The sequence below is a fragment of the Hydra vulgaris genome, chromosome 07 (genome assembly GCF_038396675.1).
Source record: "Hydra vulgaris chromosome 07, alternate assembly HydraT2T_AEP".
In the NCBI taxonomy this organism is placed as follows: domain Eukaryota; kingdom Metazoa; phylum Cnidaria; class Hydrozoa; order Anthoathecata; family Hydridae; genus Hydra; species Hydra vulgaris.
The window spans coordinates 21,198,422-21,212,500 of record NC_088926.1 but is presented as its reverse complement, the minus strand read 5'-3'; the positions used below and the strand labels follow the sequence as shown (position 1 = coordinate 21,212,500).

The 14,079-nt window shown below is 26.4% G+C and overlaps 1 protein-coding gene across 6 annotated transcripts in view; it reads left to right on the top strand.

Moving 5' to 3' along the window:
- LOC105847246 (uncharacterized) overlaps positions 1-14,079 on the top strand; it is a 75,184-nt gene that overhangs the window by 56,817 nt on the left and 4,288 nt on the right. For all 6 annotated transcript variants that reach the window (XR_010639615.1, XM_065801337.1, XM_065801333.1 and 3 more), the window contains 3 exons: positions 3,855-3,961; positions 4,070-4,161; positions 9,726-9,752. Coding sequence is in view for 5 of the 6 variants with exons in the window: in XM_065801337.1 (XP_065657409.1) it covers positions 3,855-3,961; positions 4,070-4,161; positions 9,726-9,752 (226 nt within the window). In the remaining variant the exon portion in view is untranslated. The remainder of the gene's footprint in view (positions 1-3,854; positions 3,962-4,069; positions 4,162-9,725; positions 9,753-14,079) is intronic.

Here is a 14,079-nt window from a genome sequence, read left to right as displayed (position 1 = left end):
TTACATGTGTTGATGAAGTTAACCTATCTGAACCTTACCAATTAGTTCATGAAACTTTACTAGTAGCTGCCCTCAGAACCATTGAATTGAGTTTTAGCATTATACCTTTGTTAGGAAATAACAGAGAGAATTAAAATAGCATTTAACTATAATTACACAAACAAAAACTCATGTTAAGTATGAAAAAATGTTCCATAGATTTACCTATGCACATATCTAATAATTGAAAAAGGGTGCTAGGCTTATCAACAGAAATATCCTGCTTACCCCCCATACTCTTTGCCAAAGGGACTACAAAATAGTTAAGGGATGCAGTTTACATGTGCTCAAGTATTTTTATTGATACACCATCAAGCTATACTTTTTAAGTAAAGGCAAGAGGACCATAACTTTTATTTTTTAAGTAAAGGCATCAAAAATAAAATTCGTGGTCATCTAGACCATGAATTTTATTTTAGATGAACTTTGCTTTACACCAACTTTACTGAGAGTTTTAAAGTTAAAAGAGTGTTTACCTAGAATTTAAATTGAAATAATTAACTTCTCATAGCCTTTTTCTAAAAATAAAAGTCTTATAAAGCAGCACAACATGTGGCATATTGCACTAATTAACATTTTACTTATAACCCTAATAACCAAAAGGTTCTAATGCCCATTAGATGGAAACAGTGAGGCAAAGACATAGCTTATGGTATATAAAGCTTTTGATAAAGTCTCGTTTGCTGGTCTTCTCCATAAGCTCTTTTTATATAGTGTATCTTTTTATATAGTGAATTTATTGAATCACTTTGTTCTAATTACAGCATTAAAGTTGTCCTCGACGGAAAATGCTATTTTTACCCCTGTTAACTTCTAGAGTTTTAAAAGGTTTCATCCTTCACTTCATCTAATCTATAAAAGACTATAAAATTATTCAAATCAGCATGTTAAAAAATTATTTTAAAACTTGGTACTGCAATTCAAGCGTGAAATCACTTAAATTATCAATAATGGCAAATTTGAAACTATAACATTATTACCGATGGAAACTTTAAAACATGAACATTAGCAAAAACATTATGTCTAATGCATTATGTTTCATGCAACATTGTTCTATTTAACACAGATGAAAATTATTTGTTATTATTATTTTAGTTAGGTTGGTCATAACTAATCTGTGGTTAATTGGTCTAACTTCAAATCAATAAGGTTTATTATGATCACCCTGCAACTGGTAAAATGTAATTAATGATCTTCTTTATGTTCTGTCTAATAGGATTTGCTTTTTGAAGCAAAAACCTGAAAAACTCGGATATAAACTAACCCTGCCTTGGGACTCTTGGTTGAGTAAAGACTAAATATGATTTTTAAATAAAAATACCCATCATGTACCCATGATGGGTATTTTTATTTAAACTGCATAAGGCTACTGTTATATAAAAGGTCTTCTAGGCAAACACTTTGAGTAAGCAGGACATTTTTTTTACTTTTCATCTAACAAACTGGTGTAGATGTAAATCTGCGCTACATCGTATTTTGTCTAGGATGATGTATTATTCCTCTGTTTTTATTAGTGACTTAAATGGTCACCACACTAAATAACTTGGCTCTTGTACTACTAACCCTGCTAGTTAAAAAACACTTAATTTTGTGACTTATTTCCTAGAAAACTCTAATCAATTACTTTCACTCCTTCATTTCTGACTTATCTTTTAGCTTGTTCCAGTTTCCCCTTGTTTGTGTTAAGGTGGTTCAGATCATGCCTGCATCTCATTAAAACTTTTATCATGTACTACTACTTCAGTCACTTTTTTATCATGTACTACTACATTCACTCACTTTTTACGCACTTTTTACAACTACCTTAAGAATGACCAAGATTATTTTTGTGATTTTCTTTGTTATAGTTTTTGAGCTGACATTTCTCTGCCAAAAATTACACTTCCCTAATAAATTCCTGGGTTGAGGCAGGCATAGAAGCTTTTGTTTCTTCTTGTCAGTTTTAAGTCAACCCTCGTTGATAGTTTTCTTGTGCAGTTGCTATTATTCTAAGATATATTACTAAATCTTGTATTTTATTTCAAAAGGTTTTAGAAACTTTTGAAAAGTCTTTAACAGTGTCATCAACAAAAGCTCTTGAATCTAATCACCTCACTCTCCCTGTTACCCCAAAGAAACAGGTTAATCCACTGTTAGACTAGGATGCAGACTGCTGTAATTGTAATGAAAGCAATAACACAAACAAGATCTGTCGTTATCATATTAGTTTATTTAGATTCTAAAAAATTATCAGAAAATAAGTTCAAGAGACTTTAGCCATTTTCTCTAAATTGTTTTACAAATGCTACTCTGACACAATCAATATAGCTTTTGATTCTCTTGTTCTACTGCCCATTTAATGTTCCAATTCAATAATAATAACTAGTGTTAGAATTCCAATTAATTAAAAATGTAACAAAAAAAAAATGCATTGTATGTTGCTATTGTATTTATTATTGTAACTTTTACAAATACAATTAAAATACTCCAAACCCTATTGCCCTCTTTATATGGTTTGTTCTGGAAGTTTTTTAAATTATTGAATCACAATTAAAGTTGTCCTTGATGGAGAAAACTCTTTGTTATTTCTAGTAACTTTGGGAGTTTCAAAAGGTTCCATCCTTGGTCTGGTGTTATTTCTCATCTTTAAAAGACTATAAAATCTCATCTATAAAAGACAATAAAAGTAAATAGTTAGAGAGTTATGGTTTTCTTTTTAAAAATAATTATAAAACATGGTATTGCGAATTGAGCTTTTAATGTGAAATCCCTTAAATGTTATTGAAGTCTGTTGCTTTTGACATTTAAGGCTTTTAATAAAGTCCAGCATGCTGGTTTTCTCTATTAGCTCTCTTCGTAAGGTGTATTTAAAAAAATTATTAGAATTATAGAAATATTTTTTACTAAATCAATATTTAAATTGTTTATGATGAACCACAGTCTACTTTATTTTCAGCAACTTCTGAGGTACCATAAGGTTCCATTCTGCTTCTTGTGTTGTTTTTCAACTATATTATTAAGTGTACCGCAAAAAAGAGAAGAAAAAAAAAGATCAGTTTGATAAACAATTTTTTTTTCTTCTATAAAGCCGCTATCATTTATAACTTTTTTTTTTTACATATATAATTTACATAATAACTTTTAAAAAATATTTAGTAAGTTGCTAGAACTCAGCCTCAGAACATACACCTTTAGGTTTACTTGTTGAAATTTCTTAATTAATTTCTTTTTTGAGATTCCTTTTTATTTTTCAAGTTAAAAATTTTTTCCATAAACAAATAGTTGGCAAAACAAACATCTGGACAAGTGCTTCTCAGTTAGCGCATAATTTTACTTCGGTTATGTGTATAAATATATAGGTGTGTATGTGCATGAGTGTGTGCATATACTTATATAAATATATGTATATATAAATAAATATATTTATATATATATATCTGTATATATATACATACATACATACATACATACAAACATACATACATACATACTTACATACATGCATACATATATATATACATACACATACACATACACACACATATATATATATATATATATATATATATATATATATATATATATATATATATATATATAGTATATATATATATATATATGTATATATATATATATATATGTATATATATATATATATATATATATATATATATATATATATGTATATATATATATATATATATATATATATATATATATATATATATATATATATATATATATATATATATATATATATATATATATATATATATATATATATATATATATATGTATATATATATATATATACATATTTTTAAGCATAATTTTAGGGATAAAGATTGTTTAAATACAATGATTGTTTATGCAATACTTGGTGTGGTTGGAATTGGTTACATGGAACTGTTTATTATATTTGCTGCTACTTCTGCAGAGTTTGGTATTAATGAAATTGTCTGCTGGTTTTTAAAAGTAATAAACATGCAGAGCTTATAGCATTGTAATAAAACAAACACAAAAAATTTTTATTTTTATGTTAAATCATTAGAGGGATTATCAATGAGTAGTTCACATATCGGTTTGCTGCTAATGTTTTGTGCAGTTATTGATATTGTTGGAAGTGTTACCATTTCACCAAAGGTTGGTATAATATAAATCAAAAATGCAACCTTAGGAATTACAAAAAATAAGGTTAGCAATAACTTGCCGAGCTTAAACTATTCAGCATTTGGTTTACACAAAATTTTTTATAACAATATAGAAAACAAGGTTGATTAAAGTTTGCTGACCTAAGAAACTTTCAGGTTGGCAGTTAGGTTTGCCGAATGCTGACATTAATTTCAAGGGCTGTATATGTATTTGTGTATTGTTTACAAGTTAATTTTATAAAATAATGTTTATTTACTGCAGTTAACAATCTGTCTAACTATATTAAATTGTTATAACCAATTGAATTGTTATAACCAATTGAATTAAATTATGAAAAATATTATTTTATATATTTGTATTTACAATTTGAAATGTCTGTCGTGAGTGTGTCTTCAGTAATTTATTTTGTTCATAAACAGAGAAATTAGAGCTGATGTTTAAGATATAAGACAATTTTTGATTTAATTTTTCAAGCTAATTAAACAGTTTTGTGGTTTAATCCTTATACATAAAATATCTATAAAATATTTATTTTATTATTTAAAACAAATTTATTGAAAATGAGGTTAAATGTAGCAGAATGAGAATTCTTTTGAAAACGCCTCAATAGTTTTTTGTAAAAACTCCTAATATAAAAAAAAGTTAAATCAGCATGGTCATTCATTTTTTGGTAAAAAGTGTTCTGGCTCCCAAAATTAAGCTAGGAAGATTTGTCAGCAACAAAATAGGGTTCAGTCATATAAATTGGATCTTAAATTTGGTTTTGATCAACAATTGATCAATTCAAAGATAAAAGTATTAAAAAAAACAAATAACAAAAAACTTGTTAATCAGACTCTATATAAAATTACTTTTTGATATCAGATAAAAATACTTTTACTTTGCAGGTGGGAAAATGCCTGAAACTTCTGGTTATGATACAGGAACAACCAGAGAGTGTTGGCTTTGTTGGAATAAGAAATTTTCAAATTTTATGATCTTTTAAAAGAAACTTTTTCACTGGATTAGTTTAGTTACAAAATAAAACTTGTTTAAAAAACAGAAAATACTCAAACGAATTTAATATCAAATGTGGCGTTCCTACTTTTTTACTGAATTCTTTGCATAATTAAAGCTGATTATTTAAGTGTCATAAGTTAAAAATGTCCCCGAGACCATGTGTTAACTTAGGGAAACAAAAAACAAACACAGGAAAGGATGTAGCTGCACAAATTTATAGGATAATTTTAAAAAGTTGTTATATTTTTAGCTCAATTTTGCAAACTCTGTCTATTAAAAATACTCTCAAGTTCAAATAATAACTCATCTGTATTGTTACATGGATTGTATAAAGGTTTTGATGATTTTATAAAAGTTTTTGTCCACAAAGCTGCATTTTTTTAAATTCTGATTCACTCCCAAAAAGGCTGCAAGCAACCACTCATAAATTAGGAGTTACTAAAAAAAAAAAAAAATAGAGTTATATAGCAAAGAAACAGTTATCAGAAGACTTATGAAGTTAAAGGTTGAATGAGTCAGGAAAATATGAAGATGGCAGAGAGTTCTAAAGTGTTAAAGTGTGGGAAAAAAAAACTAGACAAATAAAAGTTTTTAGAGCATGCAGGGACAGATACAGTAAACGAATAAGATCTTGCTAAATGACAAGTCAAACAATAATGAGTTTTAGTTGATGAAACTAGAGATGATAGCTCTTTTGAGCAGTGGCCATGATAGCATTTGTAGAAAAGAGAAAGAGTTTATGACAATGAGTAAGAGGCTCAAGCTTAGCAGTTAGAGCTGGTTTAAAATGCATTTTTGGACCTTTTAAAAAAGAAAAAACATCATTAGAAGAACCAGCCCAGATATGACTACAGTATTCCATAGATGACTATTCGTGCAACATCACATCTTTTTGTAAACTTTACACGTATACATTCCTAAGTCAATAATGTAAATACACTTTATAAGTGTTTTTTGGATTTCTTTTACATCCTTTAATAAAATTTTGTCTTCTTTATGAAAAATGATTGAAATAATTAGTTAAATTTAAATTTATTTTTTTTAAATGATTGAAATAATTAGTTACATAAAAAGTGTAACAAATTACATATATAGCTACATTTTTTTATTTACATTGTAAAAATAAAAAAAATTGTATTATTTTTATAAACTTTGATTGCTATTATAAACGTTTATGTATATATTTTATATATTATATATTTTATGTTCTTCTGCAAATTTTATATTCAGATTCATCAATTTTTGTTGTTGTTGTAAAACAACAACAAAAATTGATAAATCTGAATATAAAATTTAGCATTGTAAAAAAATTAGGTAACACTTTTATTGGAACAAAATGAGTCCAGTACAGTACAAAAAGAAGATGAAAGGACTTTTAAACCAGACAATAGACACATAAAAACTAATACCCTCCTTTAAAATGTATTTAGGTTTTTAATCTGTAAATGATAAAATAATGCTTTTCCATAAATTTACTTTTATTATTTTTAAATAATCAAGGTGGCCAGCAACTTGGACATTCTGCTAAAGTCAGAAAATTAAATATATTATGCTATAATTGATTTAATTACAAACTAAGTTGATGAGAGCACTTTTAAACCAAGTTTATGTTTTTGAGTAAAAGTAAAGGACAATGTGAATTTTTTTGTTTTTGTTTTGTATGTTAAAGTTTTAGGGAAAAGTCATGGAAAATGAACATGAAAATTTGCTCGCCACCCTGATTATATTCATTTGCATTAATCAAATACACTCATATTTAAATGATCAAAAGCATTCATATTCAACATGGTATCTAACAAATTGAGTGATCCTCACAGTAATTTAATTAATGGGAAACATACTATATATATCTAGTTCCTCTATTCATGAGCATTATGCGTTCTAGATTTTGTGTTCAGATAATTGTAGTCTTTTGTAAAATCTATGATTTTTAATGTTACCCCGATAGCATTTTTAATATCGAGTCCTGGTTTAGTAAATTTATATTATATAGTCTAAAGATACAATTATTTTACATAAAAAAAACACAATAGTTATGGAATAACAGGAGTAAGTGATAAGAACCAGTCCTCTGTCTGCAAAATTATAGCCACCAGGTTTAATTTTCTGATAAAAGTCTATTCTGATATAGTAATCTGTATAATACACAATCCCTGTCAGCAGATAGAAAACAAGTTGCCCCAGCTGGTTTTTATTATATACCAATTAGACATTTAATGGTATTGATATGTTTATAACTAAACCAAGTTTGCTATCGTGAATTTAAAATTTTTTATTTTATTGTGCTTTATGAGCACAAAATAAAGATGGTCCTACAACATCAGGCATGAGTGAAATAAATTTTAACTTTTTTAAAAAACTACATTATCATTTAAGATTTTGGTATGAAATTAGTTTACTTTAGTTCAAGCTTCATATTTCAATTAAATTTAATACTGTATTAAGTAAAAGTCAAAAATTTAAAGTCCTGCTTTATAAACATTGTGTTGAAAATATTAAAAAATAGTAGACTTAGATTAGATTAGATGGTTTGGTGTCATAATTTATTTTCTTAGTATAGTTATCAAGCTCTTTATCATAGATGATAATATTGATAAGGATCCTTGTTTGAATACTTTAGCATACTTTTCCCTTCTCATTTTTGGATCGAACTAGAAATTGGAGCAACTTCAATGTTACGAAATGTTTATTGGATTATTTTAATTCAGTCTCTATGTCATATTTTCGCTTTAATCCAGTCTCTATGTTTTCTCCTTTTATAAGCTGATTTTTTTAAAAAAGGTTTATAAATTTTAAATCCACATAAGTTTTCACATCTTTTTGAGTAACTAGTAACACAACAACAAGTTAAAATAATTTAATTTATGCTAAAAAATCAATAAGTGAATAAATTTCCTAACAAAATATACAAACATCTTAATATTTTTTGCTGAAAAACTTTAGATATTTATTTTTTCTGCCTACAAGTATGCGGGCACGTTTTTTTGAAAACAAGAATGTAAACATTTGCAAGTCATCTGTACAGAGATGAATAGATTTTAGAGGTAGAGAATGGAATTAGTAGTAAGAAAATGGCAAGCACAATAAGGAGAAGCAATCTTAGCAGATGTTAATTTGGCAATTGGTTGTATATATGATTTCCATGATAGGTCAGGTAGTAAATGATAATTCAAAAAGATGTAAAGAAGCGGATTCAGTGAGAGATCGTTGATTAATTGCCATTCATTAAGAAAGGAATGTTGACAGTTTTGCAATAGTTGTTTGTAGTAGATAAAAAAGTTTTGTTGGAATTAAAATTTACAAGCTACTACTACATCTAATCTATTAAAGAAGTTAGATCAGATTCAATTGATATTAAAATTGGAACAACAGATGCCGTGACTAAGTCTTGTTTTCCAGCAGGAAGGCAAAGCTCGTATTAAATAGTTTAGAGAAAATTAAAGAGAGTTCTAGAAAACAGTTTTGTAAGACTATGACAGAATTGTTGTCTAGACCACAAGCTGTAAAGAGTTAATAGAGATATGACTTTAGCAACTGAAACTGGAGTGATTTGAATGTCTAACAATGGATTAACCTGTTTAATTAGACTAGAAGGAAGAGAATGGTCATAATATTCAAGAGTCGAATTAAAAGAAAAGTTCTTTGCAAATAGTTCTGCCTTATCCTTGGGAGAGGTAATAAGATCTGTGCCATGAATGAGGGATAAAATGTTAGATATGCCCTTGTTAATGGAATTAACAAGGGCATATCTAACATTCCAAGAGCCAAGCCATTAAGTGATGAGCAATAAAGTCAGCAAAAACAGCATTATTGATAGAGGGGTAAAGAGAAAGGGCAAGGTCAATTTGATTAGAAATCACATTACAAAATTACAAAAGAGTGCATTCTTGGGAAGAAGGAGAATGATAAAGAACCAAGAGAAAGGTGATAGAGTAGAGAGATGCCAAGTGGATGCGTATAATCAAATGGTCAAAGAATTCAAACCTTATATCATGACAAATAGGTTATTTGATGTGTATGTAAATCTCAAGCCAAGCATATCACTAAAAAAGTCTTTGCAATTCAAAGGTTAGTACCCATTAGTACTGAGATTTGAAGAAGGAATAGTGAAATTCAAATTATTCTTGTTAATAGCAAACAAGTCTGGTAAATTTTGCAAGAGGTAAGATTCAACTGTTGGAAGGTTGCTTCGCACACCATGAATATTTGTAAAAAAAATTTAAAACAAGTTAGGTGGCGCGGATGGTTTTTAATGTTTAATTTAAATAGTAAAATAAGAAAATAAGGATAGTAAAATAAGAAATATAAAAATAGAATAAAAAATGAATAAAAGTGAATAATATTAACTGCAATTTTACAAAAGTCTGATATTTTGTTAATGATTAACTCTATACCAAATGTTGACAACTGTTATGTATCACTACTAAGGTTATTTCTATTTATTATCTCTATTATGTTATCTTTATTATACTATAAATGATATAGAGTATTGTTATAACAAATATATGATATCATCTGTTTTGTTTTACTTTTTATTTTAAACTTTTTATTTGTAGATTGTGCAAAAAGTTGGCGCTAAAAAGGTAAAATATTTTATATATTTTGTTCTTTTTTAATCCATTTTTTTGAAGAAAAAAAAAATAGTAATTGTACACAACAAATAAAAAAATATAATAAACATTAATTATAATTTATATATTTATATAAAATAAAAAATATGCTCAAGTATTTACTTTTTATTTATTTATTGTTTTAAAAAAATATAACAAAGCTTTTAACAACAAATTAAAAAAAAAAAAAAAAATTTTCTATAATAAGAAGTAAATAAAAAACTATTTTATGAGTGATGTGTTAGTTATGTTTTACACATGGTAGTGTAATCATGGTGATATTCCATTAGTGTTAGACCAGATGAAAAACTAAATTAGGGTTCATGTTGGTATAGAAGTTGCATCATTGCTGAGAGTAAATTTTTAAGAATAACCTTTTGTTTTTTTTTGTTTTTTTAATTATCTTTGAAACTCTGTATCTAAAAAGGTTTTCTAAAGTGTATTTTATTTTTGTCAAGTTAAGTTATCATTTTGTTATTAAATTAAGATTTAATTGTATCTCATTGTGAAATCAATCTTTTGAAACATGTTAGAGCATCTATATATGGTACCATGCATTGATATGTAGTTGCTTCAAAATTAAGAGGTTTATGGTTAAATTCTACCTCTGGCCATATTTGCAACATTAGTAAGGATAAGAGTGTGCTTTCTATTTAAATTTTCACTGACTAAAGCCAACATATTATTTCTGACGATGATTCCAAGTTGAAACATTTTTATGTTTTCTATTATGTTTTGAATGGCATGACATTTTGAATGACATCACTTTGTATTGACATCGCAATGGAGATTTTTGTTTAATGGTTACTCTTTTGCATTTTTCTTTGTTGATTTTGTTTGTTTCTGCTTTTTCTATATACTTTTGTTTAGTTAATACATGTAACGTATAATATAGGGTTTAATATTATATGTAGTAGTGTATGTATATACTTTTTTTAATTATTTTACTTTATTTTGCTTTTTTATATTTGTCTACAGAAATTTTTTTCTCTCACCCTCATTTTCTGAACTTATGTCATATAAATTTGTGTTTTCTCATACATTTTATTCTCACTCATCTCATCCGTTAGTTCTTTCTCTTTTTTTCATTTTTGTTAGTCTTACTCCTTTAATATTTTGGTTCTGATTCCAAATTTTTTTAATATTATTGTTCCTATTACTTTTTTTTTTATTACTTGTGTTTTATTGCACTCTCTTTATTGTTGCCTTTGTTTCAATTTTTTTGTTTTGTTTTATTTGTTTATATTTTTAAGGTGTCACTCCATTGACTAGTTTTTAGCTATATGAGTGACACAGAATCTAATTTTGTTAATTATAATTAAATTTATAGTTTTTAATTTTATGGTTAAATAATTGGAGAAATTAATAATAATTATTTATTAATTTACTATAATTGATTTAAATGTAATGACTTTTAATGAGTTGATTGAATTGCAGACAAACTAAAGCTTTGTACATTTTTTTCAAAAAATTGCCAATTTATTGATTTGTAAACAATATTAATAAATTATGGAGTAGGCAACATTGATTTGTAAACAATATTAATAAATTGTGCAGTAACAACTATATTCTTTTTAGTGATGAAAAGAGGTTTATTCTGTGTATTAGTATGTGTAATATAGTGTGCTGTGTAAACCAGACAGAATCAGGTATGTTTGACATCAAATAGGTCAAGACATATCTTTTAACACTTTTATCTACCTGCTGTAAAAAATGGAGGAGGTAATGTTATGGTTTGGGGGTGCTTTGTTCAGAAAGGTTTTGGTCCACTCCATAGATTTAACTATTGATCAAGAAATATAAAGAGATTTGTAAAAGCATTATGTTACCTCATGCAAAGTCATCAAAATGTCTTGGAGATGGACATACAAGCAGGATAATGATACCAAATACAAAGCCAAGTTGGCTAAAGAATTCTTCAAAAAGAGTAAAGCTTGTGTTTTGAATTAGCCATCCGAATCAACTGAGTACTGAATATATATATATATATATATATATATATATATATATATATATATATATATATATATATATATATATATATATATATATATATATATATATATATATATATATATATATATATATATATATATATATATAGCAAAAGGTAGTCAAATCAGTTAACAAAAGTAAATCTTTTATTCTCAAAATAATCTTTATTAAAAATATTTTTTAATTTCCAAAAACTAAACTAATACAAACTATTTTTTTTACTTAAATAATTAATTAAATAAACTTTAAGCACTAGAGGCCTTTCAAAAAATCATCAGTAGTGCTGTTTTGGTATTGAAGCAAGATTTTGTATACAAAATAAAAATAATTTTAATTGCATATTGTTGCTATGATTAACTATTATGATGGATTAAATTCTGATAATACACAAAGTATTACCAAAAAAAGTTTAGAACCACTTAACAATTTTGGGTAATTTCATTATTTTTTTCAATGTACAATGTATGAAACTAATATTGAACTTTGATGATAAATTATATATATATATGACATGCTTTAATTAAAACCTAAAGGAATTAACACCGCATTCAATTGCATACACATTAAGCGATCAATAAACAAACAAACACAAATTGAGAAATTTTATGTCAAAGGATATTTAACAATACTATCACATAAACTAGTAAATCTATATATTCCGTAAGCAGGTTTGTCATTTTATTATATTGAATTACAATTTTATTTCAGTTTTATAGTATTTTCCAATGGGTAAAAGTAAAGAAATACCAATTGAAGTTCGATCCCAAATTATTGCTTTATATAACCATACTTCCAAATTGCATAGGCAAACAGCGACAGTTATTGGAGTTTCCTATAGCTCTGTGACCAAGATTATTAGACTTTATAAAGAAACAGGGGAATTTACTTCAAGATCTCAAAGCAGTCGGCCTGATTCAATATTAGTTTCATACATTGAAAAAATAATGAAATTACGCAAAATTGTTAAGTGGTTCTAAACTTTTTTCGGTACCTGTAATTAAAAGTATCATATTTTTGTTTAAGCAGATGCTCTTCGTATGATAACAAAAAACTTTAATTGTTAAGCTCAAGGAAAACAAAAAGTTGAAAAAAGGTTCCAATTACATTTTTGTGGGAACGTTAACAGATACAAACATGGTTGTCAAATCTATTAGTTCTATTCTGTCAAATCTATTAGTTCTATTCTATTCAAATTTATTCTGCAACTAGAAATATGTCTGTTTATTCGTATTCCTAAATTTTTAATTTTGTCAGTATATTTGGCTTGAATTTTGCATGCCAATCATTCAAGGCAATAACTTACATTTTTGCTGTTTCATGTGATGTGGCTTTTTATTTTTCAGATAGTACCATTAGATATTTCAAACTCATCTACTTCTTAATGGTAGAGTTTGCATATTTTACACAATCTTTTTGCATTTAAATATGCCAATCTTCTTATTATTTGTTTTAACTTTTAAAGAAGTAAGTCTTCTTAGTAAGTTAGGAGGTTGTGTAAAAGCTAATACTGGATGAATATTAGAAAAAACATTTTTGACTCTTTCATTATGAGATACTTTAAGTAAAAGGTTAGCTTCTGAGATCAAAGGTTGACAATTGAGATTGCTATAGAATGTTGTCACTAAAGAAAATATTTCTTTAGACTTCTTTTGTGGTGCTAGTCCTTGTAGTTTTGCATTACAAAATGCTTTATCTACAACTACATCAGGATGTAATTATATTAAATTTTGACTTAAACGCAAAGAATAAACACAAAAACCAAAATGAATAATTTCCACGGTCATAAACCAAGTGAACCCTTTTACAATAAGGATTTGAATATACAGAAACTTAATTGTGAAAACAATGAAATAGTTTTCGATCTTTTTGTTGCACATGCAATTTTGTTGAACATGCAAGTTATAACCAAGAACCTTTGATCTTATGATTAAAAACCTTTACTGCAGAAACAAAGTATACAAACAATTTTTTGCGTTTTTTTAAATTTTATTGAAAGTTTCACTTTTTAGGACGTTGCTAAACAATTTTAATGTTTTCATTGGAAAAATCCATGTAAAAATATAGCACCAACAAAGATGTAAAAAAAAAATCCATATAAAAACACAAACAAAAAAGATTGAGTAATATTTTTTTGAATAGTTAAATTAATTCGAATAGTTAAAGTAATTAAATAATTAAATAAGAAAAACAGTTAGTTTAAAATAAACCATAAATAAATAAATTTATTTTTGTTGTTGTTGTTGTTGTTTGTTTGTTTTTTTGCTTTTTTTCTCATTTGGATTGATTTTTTTACATAAATTTTTGA